The sequence below is a fragment of the Trametes versicolor genome (genome assembly GCF_000271585.1).
Source record: "Trametes versicolor FP-101664 SS1 unplaced genomic scaffold TRAVEscaffold_13, whole genome shotgun sequence".
Lineage (NCBI taxonomy): Eukaryota > Fungi > Basidiomycota > Agaricomycetes > Polyporales > Polyporaceae > Trametes > Trametes versicolor.
The window spans coordinates 1,807,928-1,824,857 of record NW_007360333.1 but is presented as its reverse complement, the minus strand read 5'-3'; the positions used below and the strand labels follow the sequence as shown (position 1 = coordinate 1,824,857).

General features: G+C 53.9%; 5 protein-coding genes across 5 annotated transcripts; 2 read left to right on the top strand and 3 right to left on the bottom strand.

The window, feature by feature from the left end:
• Window positions 1-509: 509 nt before the first annotated feature.
• TRAVEDRAFT_53462 (uncharacterized protein) lies at window positions 510-2,927 on the top strand (the record flags this gene model as incomplete). The annotated part of the gene is made up of 4 exons (XM_008046358.1): window positions 510-878; window positions 945-1,989; window positions 2,040-2,281; window positions 2,343-2,927. 4 exons carry the CDS (start codon window positions 510-512, stop codon window positions 2,925-2,927), a joined length of 2,241 nt encoding a protein of 746 aa, XP_008044549.1.
• A 122-nt stretch (window positions 2,928-3,049) lies between these two features.
• Window positions 3,050-5,317, bottom strand: TRAVEDRAFT_53461 (uncharacterized protein; the record flags this gene model as incomplete). The annotated part of the gene is made up of 22 exons (XM_008046357.1): window positions 3,050-3,139; window positions 3,198-3,333; window positions 3,402-3,426; window positions 3,492-3,552; window positions 3,611-3,638; window positions 3,696-3,708; window positions 3,767-3,813; window positions 3,864-3,964; window positions 4,022-4,061; window positions 4,117-4,132; window positions 4,197-4,208; window positions 4,291-4,315; window positions 4,372-4,406; window positions 4,456-4,481; window positions 4,536-4,561; window positions 4,618-4,629; window positions 4,687-4,696; window positions 4,751-4,807; window positions 4,896-4,937; window positions 4,992-5,005; window positions 5,057-5,135; window positions 5,196-5,317. The coding sequence occupies 22 exons, from the start codon at window positions 5,315-5,317 to the stop codon at window positions 3,050-3,052; spliced, it is 1,017 nt and encodes a 338-aa protein (XP_008044548.1).
• A 955-nt stretch (window positions 5,318-6,272) lies between these two features.
• Window positions 6,273-6,585, top strand: TRAVEDRAFT_53460 (uncharacterized protein; the record flags this gene model as incomplete). The annotated part of the gene is made up of 2 exons (XM_008046356.1): window positions 6,273-6,366; window positions 6,452-6,585. The coding sequence occupies 2 exons, from the start codon at window positions 6,273-6,275 to the stop codon at window positions 6,583-6,585; spliced, it is 228 nt and encodes a 75-aa protein (XP_008044547.1).
• Window positions 6,586-6,855: 270 nt separating this feature from the next.
• TRAVEDRAFT_53459 (uncharacterized protein) lies at window positions 6,856-9,032 on the bottom strand (the record flags this gene model as incomplete). The annotated part of the gene is made up of 22 exons (XM_008046355.1): window positions 6,856-6,918; window positions 6,994-7,114; window positions 7,181-7,205; window positions 7,259-7,316; window positions 7,380-7,407; window positions 7,474-7,486; window positions 7,543-7,589; window positions 7,651-7,751; window positions 7,805-7,844; window positions 7,898-7,913; window positions 7,972-7,983; window positions 8,051-8,075; window positions 8,132-8,166; window positions 8,220-8,245; window positions 8,296-8,321; window positions 8,391-8,408; window positions 8,470-8,479; window positions 8,532-8,588; window positions 8,642-8,683; window positions 8,743-8,756; window positions 8,809-8,887; window positions 8,941-9,032. 22 exons carry the CDS (start codon window positions 9,030-9,032, stop codon window positions 6,856-6,858), a joined length of 948 nt encoding a protein of 315 aa, XP_008044546.1.
• Window positions 9,033-10,750: 1,718 nt separating this feature from the next.
• TRAVEDRAFT_53458 (uncharacterized protein) lies at window positions 10,751-12,596 on the bottom strand (the record flags this gene model as incomplete). Its single annotated transcript, XM_008046354.1, has 12 exons — window positions 10,751-10,858; window positions 10,931-11,161; window positions 11,223-11,351; window positions 11,417-11,663; window positions 11,728-11,800; window positions 11,863-11,944; window positions 11,999-12,061; window positions 12,117-12,186; window positions 12,242-12,272; window positions 12,326-12,348; window positions 12,410-12,499; window positions 12,556-12,596. 12 exons carry the CDS (start codon window positions 12,594-12,596, stop codon window positions 10,751-10,753), a joined length of 1,188 nt encoding a protein of 395 aa, XP_008044545.1.
• Window positions 12,597-16,930: the final 4,334 nt, after the last annotated feature.

Genomic DNA, 16,930 nt, shown 5'->3' with positions numbered 1-16,930 from the left:
TGACGCTATCCCCGCGTTGGAGCGCATAAGCGTCTATGATGACGAGGTGGCGAAGAGTCGGGAGGTGATGGGCGAGGTCTTCACGCGCGCGGAGGACAGGACGGTGAAGGGCCCGGAGAGCGCGTCTATCAGTCTTGATGAGGACATGTGGACGTTGAGGCCCGAATCCTGAGGCTTTAGGGGCGACGTATTTAGAGCTGGTGAGTCTCGGTGCTCTTGGTGGGCGACGCTGCTCATGGGCTGAACGTTGTTGTTTGTTAAGCTGAGCGCGCCATAGAACCTACTTTATAATCCTCGTAATCTGTTCGCGGCACGAACATGAGATAGCCCTTAGGGCCGCTTTCCAGATACTCGCGAACCTTTTAAGGCACCTAGCTATAAGCTACCTATCCCATGTTATAATATCCCGTAGCTGAGAGACATGTTCATCCACCAGACCTGCCCGAACGGGAACACGCACTGGCATAGCCACACGCCCGCCGGCGCGTCGCATGGCAGTCCTTCCGCCCATGCCACAAGTTGCTTCCTCCACTACCACCACTGTTGGCAAGTCTCCTCGGCCGTACCAGCACTGGCCATATGTGGTGGAGCACTCGGACAGCCACCGCTTTGTAGAGGCGCTGCCCACGGAAAGGGCGGGGTTCAACCAGGCGGCTGTCCTCCGCCGCTTGCGGGTCAGCGAGCTTGATGGCCGTCTCGTAGCGTCGTGCAAAGAGACGCTCCTGAGAGTGTGCGCACGCAGTATATGGATGCTGAAAGTGCTGGTTGCAGCCACGCGCGCGGTTACGATCGAGGACCTCGAGGTCAGGGTTGCCTCCAAAGCCGACTCGACCTTGTGTAGGGACACTGCACAGGAAAGAGTGATGTGTACACTGCTTGTGGGTTCAAATGCCCACGTTTATCACATTCTAATTCAGTGACTGATTTCCCGGGCAACATAGCAGGACCTATTCGATCATATTCGAGATCACTTACAGGCGGAGTCGTTGCACGGAGGCACTGCCAATCGTCGTGGCATACTGCAAACTCGTAGTATCACCCCGGAGGGCCGCCAGCACTGTACCACTCACCTCCCACAATTCGCATCGAACTTCATCATTACGCGGGGCCGTGACGAGCTCTCCGCATTAGAACCGGAGACGTCGCATCAAGGGCAATGGCATCCGGACGCGTTTGTGAAAGTGAGGGTGTCTTCGAAGCAACACCCGTTCTTGGGGGAGGACGGAAAGCCCACCCCTCTCCTGACGCAAGCCGCTCTTCACGCACGCGAGCACCTCTCCACCCGCCCCTTCTCCCTCTTCTACATCACTCTCATGATTTACGGGAGCGAGTTCTGCGTCGCCATCTTTGACCACCTGGGCTGTCAACTTTCCCCGAGCCTCGACATGTGGAAGAACCTGGACACGTTCATCCGCGTCGTGCACAACCTGACACGCGTCCTCACGAATGCGGAGCTCGGTCTTGACCCCTCAATCACAGCGATCGACATCGGCGTTCCCCTCTCATGGCAGCCAGATCCTGACGCTGTGGTCTTCAGCATACCGCCTGTCGGGTCCGACAAGCGGACCTGGCTCACTGTTGACACTCCCTCACGGTCCTCGATGTCTCTCTTCGGTGACGGCACCACAGTATGTCACGTACGAGAGGACAACGGGAGGCACGAACCCGTAGGACGCGTCATGACGATGAAGTCTTCCTGGCGCTCCGACGAGTATCGCTCCGAGTCCGAGGTCCACAAGCTTATAAAGGGCCAGCATCCGGCCCTGGGCAAGTTTATCACAGGCGCAGACGTTACATACAACCGTACCGGACGCCGCGGGAGCCGCACCTCATCGCCACTCACCATACACGCCCTTCGAGGGGGTCCACTCGGGCGGGGAGACGAGCCCATGGTCTTGCATCGTGTAGTGCTCCAGTCTAGGGGGAAACCGCTCTGGGCATACGACACGGACGAACAGCTGTTTCACGGGCTACTGGATACATTGTCGGGTACGTTCCGCACTTTTAGGGTAGCCATGCGTCTGACACACACATTCTAGCGCACAAGTTTCTGTGCGACCAAGGGATTCTGCACTCGGCCATCAATGCGGAGAGCATTCTTCTCGCTGCAGATCCCAAAGAGCAGGGAGCCATCGGGTTCCTGACCGGGCTTCAGGACGCTCGCGTCGGGTTCAGCAAACACACTATTGCCGTGGAACGCGCCGCCCTCAATCAAGCTCGCGGAGATGATTTCATTCGTTCTCGCTTCATACTCGCAGGACGAGGTGATGCAACCATCTCGGTGCGCATATCGCGTGCAAATAGCAGTGCTTGAAGCCCACACTGAACTTTCAGACATCAAGGGAGCACCTCAATTTATGTCGCGCCGCCTCCTGCGGCATCTTGCCAGCGGCGAAACGTTGGCCCAGCCTCCCAAGGTGGACGACGACGTAGAGTCCTTTTTCTGGGTCCTGCTTTACGCCGTCCTCAGGAAGCTCGTCGCTACCATGACCGGCGACGGCCCCCAGCAACAACGAATCCACACGATCTTCAGCGAAATATATGGCGGCCCGTCGGCAAGCCAAATCCTTGACGGCCGGGCGGCGGGGTTTTCCATTCTCCTCGAGCACGACCTCCTTAATGGCAACATTTTCATCCACAGCACCTCCCTTCCGCTTCGAATGCTTCTATGGCGATATATCCGTGATAGCAGCATAGCGCGTATGTTGGGTTGCACCAGGCCCAGAGCTGCACCCGGCTACGTGGGCGTTTGGGCTGGCCCCGAGGCCGAGCCGGTGTCCGAGGCGTTCAGTCACCGCAGGCTGAAGGAAAGCCTGGAGAAGGCCATCGTTTCCCTCAGAAACGAGATACCCGTCGACGTCCGGGCCATTGGTATGAACAAGTCGTTACTTCGCGATTTCACTGGAAGCTGGGGCTGGCGTGCGTAGTAGCTCGGTGGAAATTGACGAATGTGATCCTGTTAGACTAACGATAATGCTCCCCTTCCTACACGGTCACTATGTCGTACCCCGACTCGCACGAGATTCCCAGCGATCATGGATGGGTTCGTCTATACCCAGCTAGTACCAGCATGGAACCGGGCGGAGCTCGCAAACAGACCCGCCTTGAGTTGCTCGGCCCTCTCGGTGTCTTCCTCGATCTACAAACGCGGCCGTCAACGTGTGCACAAGCGCCGCACCAGGAGCAAGAAGACCTACATTGTGTCGTGCTTCCCACGGGCGGGGTATGACCCAGCGGGTGCCGCGGGGCTCGTTGCGCGTCACCGCAAAAGCGGTCATGTCGATAGCCTCGGGCACATTCGAGGCGCTCCGGACGGCGCTGCGCGAGTTGAGTCTGCAGACGAGCGTCAGTGCAATGTCACCACTTCACGGTTACTTGAGGGAAGCTGAGGGGCGACGTACACCGCGAGCAGCGAATTAGCATAAACTGAGATCATCACGCGTCAGCGTAGCGAAACGGGGCCTTGGCGGACGTGGAGTGGCGTTGCTCACTTTTGTCACCGACGGCCGCAACTGCGAAATACGCGAGGTTGCTGGTAGGCAATCCGAGAGCCTGCCTAGCTCTGTCAGCGGAACGAAATGCGACGTCGGTTGAACGCAGTTAGACGCACCAGTATCAGGCCGAGGAGATTCACCGCTCTGGAGCAAAGTTGGAACGTGTTCGCGTAGGGGAACATTCACAGGGGATTCACTTACACTGTCAAAAGGCCTGTTGCAGATGCACAGATGAGCGCAGCATAAACCTAGCCGCCTAAGGGCGTACTTACCTGTGTTAACTGCGAAGAAAATGAGTTGGTCAATCATATGATCCGTTCTGCGCCAACTAGGTCAGCGATGAGTCTACGAATCTGGTTGTATGCATACCGTTTGAAGCCGGTCCGGCTGTTCCTCAAGACAAAGGTTAGAGCGCCAGCCGTGAGTGTGTCCGAGACCACCGCAGCACCGAACGCCGCAGAGTCTAGCCACTACGACCTCGGCGTCAGCCTGTCGCCCTGACTAATTGATAGCTCTGAGTGACTTACGGCGTATGGTCTGAATCCGTCAAGCGTCCCGACTCTGAAGCTACGGCCTGGTTGTGAGGATCAGGGAGTCGAAGACGAGGGGACATAAAGATTACCCTTCTGCGGTAGCGGCTGAGGTAATACGCCATCGCGTGGTGTGAATATCAGCGAAAGACAAATGTAATATTGGACGAACCTGCTCCGAAAGCTAAAAGTAAGGTGTGATGTTGTCGCCGCAGACGGCTACTGTTGAGCAACGCTACTGGGAGCACGTAGGGAACGGTGCTCACCAAGCACCACGAAAGCGAAGAAAATCTGGTGTAGGATCGTCAGAACAGACAGCAGGTTAAGTACAAGGGGGGAAGACGTACCGCGACCGCAACTAGTGACTTGTATGCGGGCCGAACTGCGATGATTTAGCAACGGTGCAAACAAGGGCTATCAAAGCGGCCTACGCAAGTACACCCTGTACGCGAAGAAGCTAACTGAATTTGTTAGAAAGGTGGTACTCGGCATAGCGGCGATGTTGGCTCACATTTGCACCATAAAGCTCGTGAAAGCCTAGAAGTATCCGCATTAGAGAGAGACCAGAGAGAAGCGCTGGGACGTACGCATACGACTCCCAGCATCTTTGAGTGGTGGTGGCATTATGTATTGTCTCTCGTCGAGAAGGATGCCATGCTTACATTGATTGACCTATCGCCGTGTTCGAATCAAAGAACGCATCCTGAGGCCGATATTGCAACATACCAGACACAGCCTTCAAGACCAGAGGGATTCAAGTAGTTTTTCACAAGATAGAAATAACTACGACGTGCGTGAGTTTTGACGTGCGAGCGTGAACTTGCCACATGTCCCCAACGTTTGGAGTAGGTGGACTACGTGATCTGCTCACCAGGTATGCACGCATAGCGCGCTATGAACCGTTTCCACGGCCCTGATAACCATGTCAAAGAACATGGACGATCAAGCGTTCGTAGAATGCGCTCACAAGATGAGAATAACCTATGGGCGTCGTGAGCAACAGTGATACTTCCACACATTTTTTAAACGTACATAGGCTTTGTGCAAGAGACGATCGTGAGGGTAAGTCTTGAAATAGTTATGCCCTTGATGGAGAACAAATCCATAGAAGCTGATATATGACGGTCAGACGCGATAGAACGCAGCAACAATGTGACGGAGGCGGACGTACATGAGACTGAGATATGTGCCCAGTATGAATGCGCCGAAGGAGTCATCGATGGAAGGTGCCGTTGCAGGTGTCGAAGACGCGGTTGCCTGAGCTGAACCGTCGCTGGAGCGCAGGGCGTCCATGTTCCGCAAGCTAGACGAGAGTCCGAGCTGGCCGGCGGGCCATCCAGTACCTTATATCCCGACCCTTATTGACCGATCCCGCGCTGACGGTTGCGCTGCTCGGCTAGACATCTGCCACACCACGAGGCTAGCAGTACACCAAAGACAGATAGCAATGCATGTATGACTTCAGAGCGCCGCCGGCGACTCCACAACCGGGCGTACTGGGTGCTCGACGAGTAGCGAATGTAGAGCCACGCGGCTGGACACCGGTGTCTGAAATCAAACTTACAAGGGAAACTGGCAGATGCGCTGATGATCTGTGGATGCCTCGTATTGTTCCAAATGACTTTTTTTGCGCGCCGAAATGCTGAAAACTTCGTATTACGGGAACGAGTCCAACGTGTGTCCGTGCTGCATGGCAACACCACTGGCTGGGTCCCTGACCAAGTTCAGGGCATTGCGGGTGGATGCCAGTGACTCGCGGAACTCACAGCCTTTCTGTCCACATGTTTCAACCTATTGCCAAATCACGCCGTAGGAGACCAAGTGAAAGGATCAGTCCGGGCGGTAGCTAGGTATGGACAGCGGAAAGTGCAGAAGGAGGACGCAACCAGGCTGCGAACTTAGCGCCAGCACCTTTAACGCGGGCGGCTAATCTTGAACCGGGCTCGCTGCTGACCGCCACGCTCACTTGGGGCTCTGCAGAGCTGCAAGTATACTAGATTCACGCGTGTGTTCTCGACTGGTGAGGTCTCCCACAAATATTCACCTATGGGTCCTCTTGTACCCTGAGGGTGATATAGTTTGATGCCCCAGGCTTGTTCTAGCCTGTGCTGCTAACCCAGTGGAGCGAGTGGCAGCGCTCAGCGCAGTGAGTTCATGACTGCGGTATCTATCTCCCTTCTTTCATGCGCTACCACCTCAATCCTTCCTTCTGTAGCCCTTGTACCTTTCTACGTTTTGATTCCTAACCATGCTCGATGACTGCATCGGCACATGTCTCACGGCACTAGCGATGTGCGTATGCGATGCGTGCTCTGGCGTCTGTCTGGACTTCTGGACGACTCGTGAGTACCTCAATTACGACTGCCATAGACCTCGGATCTGCATGTGGACAGCGCTGACACCATTTCATTCATACCTCGCGAACAGGCCACACTTGCACCAACCGCGTGTGCAAGTGCGGGACTATCTCTGAGGACGAGGCCGAGGTCGCCGAGCCCGGCGAACGAGAGCCCCTCATCCAGGACGACCAACCCGAGTCGCAACTTCCCATGAAGAGATGATGTTTCCGAGGGAAACATGCTTCTGGTGTAAAGCTCTCGTCTCCGCTATGGTGAGTGGCGATAGCTATCCATCGGATACCAGTAACTCCAGCTGATCTCCAAGCGTTGGACCCTACTAGAATATCATAATCATACCAAACCACCCTGTCTACTATCTCATATACAATCACAATCATCTCTTCCTAGTCGGTATGTGTATCACTACACTATCTGGAGTCGTCCCGAGGGCTCAAGTCATCAACGGACCTGAGCTAGTCCACAACGTCGCGATCACACGGAGCTCGTGTCGCTGGTCTTGAGCTCTATCGCCGTCTCGGAGTGGTTCTTGGGCATCTTTGACAGGCAACACCGCGTCAGTACTTTCCCATGCATGTGGGCGCGGGCCTGAGGTCGGCAGGCGGGACTGACCTGCTGCGCGTTCCACATTCCGGCCACAGTCACGCGCGTCTCGTTGTGCGTCGATACGGCATGTATACCGATGGTACTCCCCGGGTCTCTTCCCTCGGCGCCGGAGTGGCGCGTGTTGAGTCTAGTAGAGGCACCGGCGGGAAGTCAGGTCGGGTGTAAGCGAATGAGAGAGGAAAGGGATACGAACACGGCTAGGAGCGAATTGGCGTAGACTACAATGCATGCGTCAGCGCTGTCCGTGGGGAGTTTGTGGATCGCGGCGTACCTTTAGTCGCGACGATCGAGAAGGCGAAGTATACAAGGTTGTCGGGGTAAACTACGGCCTGTGAGGTGATATTAGCGATGCATAACTTAGGTATCATGCCTTGAACAGGACGACCACGCACGAATATCAAGGCAAGAAGATCAAATACCCTACGTTCGCGTGTTAGGATAAGAAGTCGTCAGCGGAAGTACATCTTCGGCGGTGTGCGCTCTTACCCCGTCAAAAATCCTATATCAGGGTCAGCTGATGCTATTCGAGCACGAATACAGAGCATGGAAACGCACCAGTATTGACCGCGTATAGCGTCAGCCGGTCAATGATATGGTCGGTCCTGTAGAGCCGCGAGTCAACATTCACGGACGAGAGCAGCTGCGTGCATCAGAAGGACATACTTCTTGAAACCCGTGCGGCTAGCTTTCAGGACGTAGATGAGGACCCCAGTTGTGAGCGCGTCCGAGGCGACCGCCGCCGCGAACGCCACCGAGTCCATCCACTATACATACGACGATCAGCCAAGTAGGACTGGGAGGAAAGCGCTATACTCACGGTGTAGTGTTGGAATCTTGTGAATGTGTGGATTTTGATGCTGAATAGCAGTTGCGGTAAGTAGTGTATACAATGGACATTCTCCGAACCTACCCTTGAACAGTTGTTGCTGGCGACAGGATGGGGAGTGAGATGAAGGCAAGACGAAAAATATGTTCATGGCTGACCTGTACCGAAGGCTACAGACGAGCAATGGGTTATGTCAGTAGACGATGTAAAGAAGGGCCTAAACAAGCTACTGCTTACCGAGCGCGACTATGGAGAACGAGACCTGGTATGATGTCGACGTAAATATGGGCGATGAACGCGTCCGAGTGAGAGACCAACCGCGAGCGCGACGACCACTTTATACTGCGGCCTGACTGATGGAAAGCGTCAGCGGAAGCCCGTATCAGCAAAAGAGCCCAGAGCGTACCCAGATACACTCTCCGTGCAAAGAAGCTGGCGCGTGTCGTTGAGCTGCAGTTGGAGAACGCGTACAGCGTACACACCTTTGCGAGAGGAATACCTCGAGTGCCTGGATGCGGCCGCGTTGGGGTTAGCGATAATTTACATTCTGCAGAGGGAGGAACTACAAGCGACGTACGCAGATGACAGATTGGGCCTTCCCAGGGAGACGACACGGTTGAAAAATGGTTAACGAGTAGCGAAAACGGGATATTCACCTGGATAGACCTTCGAAGATGATCAGTTTCGAGATTGAATCATGGCTCGGACAGCAACATACCACACGCCGCGTGCGAGAGCTTGAGGGTCGAAGTAGTTGGTAACCAGATAGAAGTAACTTTGATACCCGTTAGACCGGCGCCGAGATATATAACGCGGATATATGCTTACCAGGTGTGCATGCACGTTGAAATCTGCAGCGTTTCTACGACACTGCATTGCTCGCATGAGCGCCGAGCCACTGGCTCCGGAGAATTGCATGCTCCACTCACAAGATACAAACCACCTAAATTATGCCAGTGAGCGAATGGAACTCGGATAAGATCAGGGCGACTCACAAACACTTTGACCAAGATGCCGTCATTGTGATACAGTCGGATGTATCTGTACGCCTGGTGGATGGTGACTCCATACAGCCTACAAGGCAGGGATCAGTTACGGGCACAGATAGGCCCCTGGCCGAAACATACACGAGGCCTAGAAATGTCCCCAGCAAGAAGGCGCCGAAGGTGTTGTCGAGCGGGGGAGGGGACGGCAGAAAGAGGGCGGTGGGAGCGTCCATAGGTTCGTGGTAGGGTGCGGCACGAGGCCGGGAAGGCTCGCGCTGGTTTATATCGCTTCCGCCCTGCTAAACCTTGTCGCGAGCGCGCCTCCCTGCACATACCCTGCAACTGAGAGTTCGGCGAAGCACTCTTGAACGCGGTGTTGAGAACAGATAGGATCTTGTTGGAACTTATAAATGTGAAGCGATGCGGGAGAAGTCATCACTCTGTTGAACAACAGGTGCGTGATCGGGGGCAAAGAGGGGAGTAGACGCTCTTGAGTACTCACATTTGAGCTCATAGACTTCAACACACATAGGCGATAGCAACTGTGCCGATGAACCTGGTCCTCTGGGCGATGTCGTAAGTAGACGCACTCCGTCACTGGGTACCCAGCTTCGGGAGTCTCGTTTATTTCCATACATAATGGCTCGCCGAGTCGCGTCCATGACGCCAGTGCATCTTCTGGATCTGTCAACCATATACCCTATCGCAGGTGATTAAAACAAGGTTCCTGTGTCCTGCCAGCGAAGAACTTAAAGTCCGAGGGTTTGCGGCCCAGAACGTGACAGCATCTTGAATCCGTTCTCCCGACAATAGCGCACAACTATAACAGACAGCTTCAGCTGGAGTGTAGGTGGTAGTAGATGAAATGTGTACTAGCATATGAATCAGGGTTCTGCGCGGACAGCAAGTGAGTGGCCACACGACTTTGCAGCCAGACACCAGATCAAACTTTGCGTGCGACTCATGCTATGCTATGCGCCAAAGTGATGTCCCTTGTGGGGCATAGATTGAGGAGATAAGGCAGGCGGTATCATTGGTTCCGCTGGTTCGGGAAATACAGCCGCTGTTCGGGTACTAGGGGGAGAAGTTGATGGTCGAGTGGTTCGGACACAGACTTGGAAGTTCTGTGTTGCCTCTCAGCCTCGTGTAGCGTGAGCGCCGCGCTGTGAGGCGGTGAAGATATTCATAAATGACGCTCGCGTGGAATTGCAACTGTCAAGAGCTGAGAGCTTCAAGGTCACGGTTGTCCACGAGCACGCGGGATACAAATGATAACAGACTCACCCGAAGTCTGCAATGCGCTCCAAGCGGCATTCGCAATTTCGACTATGCTTTGAGGCTGCGTACGGCGGCTGCCACGGCAGGATGAAAGTGGCCATGTGAACTTGCTGGCGGTCTAGAGGACAGTGAAGAAATTTAGGGTGCCCGGGGAAGAACACCAGCCTAGTCTGGGATCCGAATCCCCCGGACCCGGTCGTCCGGCGGTGGCAGCCTGACTCGCCAAGTGAGTGAGGAGGTGGTGGTGGTGGTGGTGGTGGTGGAGGAGGAGGAGGAACGTTTCGATTTGCTTCCACGCGGACTCGAAGCCACTAGCATAGGCTCACGGCGTAGCACAAATTCGGGACGCTAGCGCGCAGCGGGCGAGGGCGTGTGTTGTGGCTTGTTGTGGTAGAGAACCGTGTGACTCCAAGAATGGTAATTTTGACCAGGTTCATCTGCTCACTGATTAAATAATACTCACCCTCTGAGAGATGGCGGTGTCGAAACTGAAGGGAGGGCACTGATAGTACGGGCACATATATTTCATATTCATATTCATGCTTGTCGACACTTGCTCGCGACTTCGAGCCCTATTCGTACATGGGAACACTCTGGGTGGGATCACAAGATGCTCAGAAGTACTCTCTGCTCGTAGCACGCAAATGGCGTGTGCCACGCGAACCCCAGCGCTTCAAGCGGCGGCAGCGACGTCCAGGCCTGCACGGCGTCCGCCACTTTCAGCAGTGCCGTCCTGGGCAGCGAAGGCCTTCGCGTCGGCGACACCGTCAAAAGCGATGGCCTATCGGTCAAAACATATGAGCGCTCGAGACGATTTAAACGCGTGCCGGTGTAGGAGATGTACGCTACAAACCTGGGTGCTGTTGCCACCGATGCCGAACCACTTGTCGCTGGCCGGGTTGATCGCCAGGTACTTCTCGGAGCCGTTGCTCGAGGCGACGCAGATCGCGCCGCTGTGCCCATTGACGAATGCCTTGCCGTACATGCCGACGTTCTTGATGGCGCTGATTATGTCCTGCTGGGCCTGGTTGAAGCTCTTGCCTTGTGTGAGCGTGAGCGTGAGGGAGGCCTCAGTATCGTATCCCTGTGGGTGTGCCATTAGCCCTATTCAAGCCGTTCCCGTGGCATTGATTCGTTGCACGTACGTTGGTAATAGTCTTAGTAGTGGTGTAAGACATAGCGGATAATTCGTCAACAATAGCCCGAAGGCTTTCATCAACGAGGGCGGGGACCGCGAAGGTGAGGTTGGCCGTGTAGATTGCTTGATTCGGAGTCTACGGGGCCGCACGGATAGGTCAGGCCTATGACTGTACATTATCACATCTGAGATGAAGATTACCTGAGTGGGCTCGAAGCTGTCATAATAGTATGATGCGCCGCCCCCAGTACCCTTGATATTGCCATCCAAGTCGCGCGAGATTGTGATCGTGGTGTTGTTGCCGCTGAGCTTGGACAGGTCTGCGCGCCAAACGATTGGGATATTTCCCATGGTACGGTCGAGGAACTCCGACTCCTTGTAGTGGACATTCAAATTGGCCCAGACTGTGAGAGTCGGGACGTGGTCAATGAAAACAGATTTGTTGTCTCTGTGGAAGAGGTTTCAGCTATGAGCAGACTCCAGATAAGCAGTATCCGGTAGTAGACGCGTACTGGACTGCGTTCGCAACTAGAACAATTTCCATTTCCTCCCTGCCACCTTGAGCACTGTTACTAGTGACGAAACCTGATGTCCCGATTCTCGTGAGGAAGTCGATCTTGCCACACCCTTCGTGTGCGAGAACATACCGGCTGCGATGCTTTCAACGGAGGAGGTGACATTCACAACGCGACACTGTTTGTTGTTCGGTTTACCGAACGGCTTGATTGACTGTGGATGGATGAATCGACATGGAAAGTGAGAGAAAAGTGCATCAGGACTCACAGAAAAGCTATACAGCGGCGGCGACGCCGTGTTATCCTTGTGCAACTCGGTAGAGTAGCCGGGCTATTCAGATGGTCAATATGATATCACAATGTTCGCAGAGCACACTTTGACGTACCGGGATTCTGATGTAGACGGGTGCAGTAACGACGTCTTGGGCGTCCACGACCGCATGACCACCTGCAAGACTGTCATAGATAATCAGCATGCTACACTCGTGCTCAACTTTGAGAGAGGACTGACTCGTTGTTCCACAAAATGGTCTTTGTGTTGTCTGGAGAATGCAATGTTTACGGGATCGACATCGTCTAGGACATAGCAACTTACTCTGGGCGTTCAGCTCAAAAACCCTGTGATATTAGGGGCATCATCAACAATATCCTGCGCTGAGAGATACGAGCGTTTACTGACTTCCAAGCGACAGGATACATGTTCTCGTTGACATCCTGAGTGACCGGTGCAAAGCCCAAGGTCAGGGTGCACGGTCCGTTGAATTTAGGGCTGCACCGTTTGTGTCAATGGCGTAAGGAGATAAAAGATAAGTGTAAGGAATTCACTCAAGGGAAAAGGTAAGAGTCTTGGTGATGACGTTGACCATTGCTATGAGACTGGCGAGAGAGACGGTTATTGAGAGCGGCGAAGAGGAGAAGACGAGGATGCTGAATACTGGCGGAGAGCTGCGTCCATTTATATACGCTCTCCTCTGATAGATGAGGTCATACCAATCATGATATGTGCAGAGGCTGATGACCTGTGTACGACTTTTCCGGGTGCCTTCCAGTACTCACGTCGATGGTGTCGACGTGGAGTTGAGTAGCGGCGTGGTTCTAGACGAACTAAAATGCCACAATGAGACAGTTCCTCGCTACACGCCGGGGCAATTCCACGAGGATCTTTGTGTCGTACAGAACTGAGAGTTTTGTCCAGAAAAAGGAATTTCGGCTTGCCAGCAGTACGACTGCTTCTGCCTTAAGCTTCAGCGCCGGCAATGGCCTCCCAAATCATACCTGTATAAGAGCTCTGATCGACGTTCAAAGAATACCTAGATGGTCACGCGTGCCATAGACCAGACATAATGAGTCCGGGTACACATAACAGTGAGTGCCGACGAACGGGGGCTGCTTTGTCCTACGGCACAAACTTTATGGTTGAATGTATTGGGGACTTCGGCAGTTTGGGGTTCCCCTTGCAGTGCAGATCGGGTAGAAGAGAATTATCGCATGAAGCGACATTCGCGAACGCCACGGCGCTGACACTGCGAATGGATAAAGTGCAATAAGTATGAACGTCGAGAACGAGATGAAACGATGAAAGAAGGAAAGCTCCACCTGGCGATCGTAGAGTCGACGCAACTGGAATATCTTCCGCCTGGACGGAGGGAGCGGATGTCTGTGCATCGTGCTTCCAAGCTTCGCAGTCGGAGAAGAATTGAAAGTTGCAACGACACTGACAGTGCAGGAGCGATTTGACGCACATGTGGACAGAAAATCGACGACTGCTAGTTCGTCATGTCAGCGACGCGTGTAGCAGCCAAATTCATGGGTAATCTGACTTTGAGCCACTGTATCCTGCAATACCCACTGTATAGGGTTTCATCTGAGCGCTCGATTGACAGCTGCTTCGTAGATCGTATGGCGGAAGCCGGCCCTGCAGCCAGAACTTCGACCTGAAGCAGCCCCCGAGGTCCTGTGGTTGTGGAAGCAACAGTAGCGACATTTCTTCTTCTTGTGGCAAGGATTAGATGATATATTGTAAGTATGGGATGATCAGACGATCTGTCGATAGGTCATTTAATACGATACACGATATAACAGTGGGATCCACACTGACACTGGGCTTCTGAGCCCGACCGCGAGCAATCGGACACCATGGCGTTGTGTGCGCTACGCGCGAACTTGCGGCACAATTCACAGGATTTTTGCGTGCAGATTTTCGTTTGCGCCGGAGGAAGAGTCGCAGCAGAGAGATTTCGAGTGACAGGAGTCTGAGCAGGACAGGACAAGTCCTCCATCCACGTGGCTACGTAGCGCTCGCATCCCAGTGTTGACGTCATGCTTCAGTGCCGGCCAACGAGCGCCCTAACTGTTTCCTTCAAGTTCCCGCCGCAGCGTCGCGCCCGCGTCGACTCGTCTAGCCCATGCCCGCATGGACGGTTTTGAACCACATCTACCTAATATTTTGCGTAGCCTGTCAGGAAAGTATTCAAAGCCTCAACGCGTCCCGATCGAAGCCGCTGCCACCCGCACTGGCACCATTTTAGAGCTGCTCTACGGCGGTATACGGGTCGTGCAGGAATTCTCGGATGTCCTTACCAGAGCTTTTTCCCGCAATGATTTTTCACCACGCTGCCATTATGAGCTGTGAGAGCGCATCAACCGGTGATATAGAAGCCTTCAACGCAAATAAGTAAGTATTCTCCCAAAGCCCAGGCATCGCGCGGTCCAATGCACGGACTCCGACCGCCGTTCGCCATGATTCTAATAGTGCGGCATCTGCCCGTCCGGGCTTGTCTGTATATCGCCAGTGGTACATACGCTGACCTGCCGATACTCTAACTGTCTCGCTCTTAACGCTTGAGACGAACACACATGCAGATGTCAGTGCATATTCACGCTGTACGGGGATGACGCTGAACCTGACACGCCTACTTCATCATGCATCATGTCTAGCCTAGACGGCATGCCAATTGTATCGTCCAAAGGATCGCACCAATGGAGCTCGATCGTCGTCTAAGAGAAGTTCTATGACATGTATAATATGCCCTTCGCGCATGAGTTACGAACTTGGATCGAGAACGCGGCCGGATTTGGCTCGAGAAAACTGACCTGTTGTTCCCTCCATAGTACGGCGATCGTGGTCAAGCGGGTCTCGTTGTGCGTACGTATAGATCCTGCGTGCATTCCTATGCTGCTATCTGGCTTACTCCTTAGACGCGTTGGAAGTACGCGTGTTGAGCCTGAAAGAACAGCGCGAGTGGTTAGATTAGGCTCAGACGGGAAGGTGGAGAATATACGCACACGGCGGCGCAGATCCTTGCTTGTCAAATATTGCCTTCGCCGAGTCAAACGTAAGGGTGACTTGGATGAGAAGTGACTTAGCTCACAATTTGGAGCAACTCCTATGAGGGCGGAGATTATTGCTCGCCAGAGCGAGGGATCTACGTTCCCCTCTGGTGGAGTAGGTTACTATACTGATGACAATGTGCCCAGAAGCCGCGATCCCGCGCACAGCTTGCGCGGGTGTCTTCCAGCGCGTCTATCTGTACCCGCGGACGCCGAGTTGAGCAGCGGCGTAGTTATATGGTCGGATGAGTCGATGGTATCGGCAGTTCCAGGGTAGTGTATGTGTGCTCATCGAATGGAAGTCTCTCCTCGCCCTTCACAGAATCGTTTGCGAGTCCCACAAGGCCCCTGCGCGGAGGAAATAAAGTGCAATGAACGGCGGACATGATGTAGCGCGGTCACAGAAGGAGGTTTCCATCTGGCACTCGCGATGTGCACGGAAGCCGAAGGCGCTCAAGTCGACGGGCGCTGTCGACTCCGCCGCCGAAGTACTCACCTCTTGATCGGATATAACGTCCGGATGTCCATGATCCTCTGCAGCTCCTCATCGGCCACATGAATGGTACAGGCGCGAATTGATGCATTTCAGTGCATAATTTGACGCCTGCCAGGAGTGGTCACGTCAGCGATGCGTGCCTATATCATCATGGGAGTGAGAGGTACCTTCGTCATAACATGCTCCACGTACACTGTACGGAGATTTTGGGTCCAAGAGGCTATAGGTTAAATAAATGCGGAGAGCGAGCGTTGTTCATTGAATTGATATGTTTTGAAAGGAGGCTACCCTAGTACCTCCCGAACCTGAGGCGTGAGGCGGCATAAGCAGCGTGCACTTCGTTTTCTGACAGTAAAAGCAAATACCCAAAGCACAACGTGATTGTGAGGATATGTCCAATGGGCTTCCATACACTACGCAATGTAACAAGGGGGGACCCGTCCTGCAGGAGACGTCCGATGAAAGTTCATGCAAAAGCCCAAAGATGTTCCAGACTCCCAGACCTCGGAGTGCCCAGATTGTTGCCTAGAGCCACAAGTCTTGGAGAGTTTCAGGGTGATTAGCGAGGTAATTTTCTCCGAAGGCTGAGAGCAAAGATGTCGCAACGGAAGATGGCGATAAGTACTAAGTAGTAGCTTCAAGCACTCCGGGCATCCGAGGAGGCACGAGGGTATGCATTCCACGTGGCAAAGCAGTGCACTCATCCAGGAAAGGTAATCTGCCACAACTCTCGCAAACACGGTAGGCGCCCTAGTGAGTTTCCTTGCCGGACGCGCTCAAATGGACGTCACGGTAGATCTAGCTGGCAGCAAAGACAAGGATTCAAACCACGACGAAATTCTATGCCGAGATTCCTGTAGCACTAATGTTTACTGATGCGCTACAAGAGAACTAGTCTGTATGCTCCCTCCTACTAGCTACAGTTGTAGACCAGTGCATACGTCATTCGGAGCGACTCAGTGAAGATTAGGAATGGCCGGTAGCACCGCAGGCCAAGAATCTACACAACTGGTAAGTCTTGTTTGATGATACTATTCGCAAACTTATGTTTCACCCTCCCCCCGCAGCTTCAAACCTTCGCAGATAGTAGGTGCGCGCGCGTTGCCAAGAAGACGCTGCCAGTGTACGCGAATGGTGCGAGTCGTTCCGTCAGAGTGACCGTTCTCTCCGAGGCTCATGTTGCGATTCGGCTCATTTTAGGCTCCTTAAATGCCGGGGCTGAACACAGACATCTTGTATCTTGGATTAGCCGAAGCCCAGAGTAAGCGAGCACTGAGCACTCAGACCGCACCCTCAGTCTGCAGCCTTCCGACTACAGCCTTGGCATAGATTGTAATAGGCAATGGTATGTCTTGCCTGCGTGATTTTTGGTGC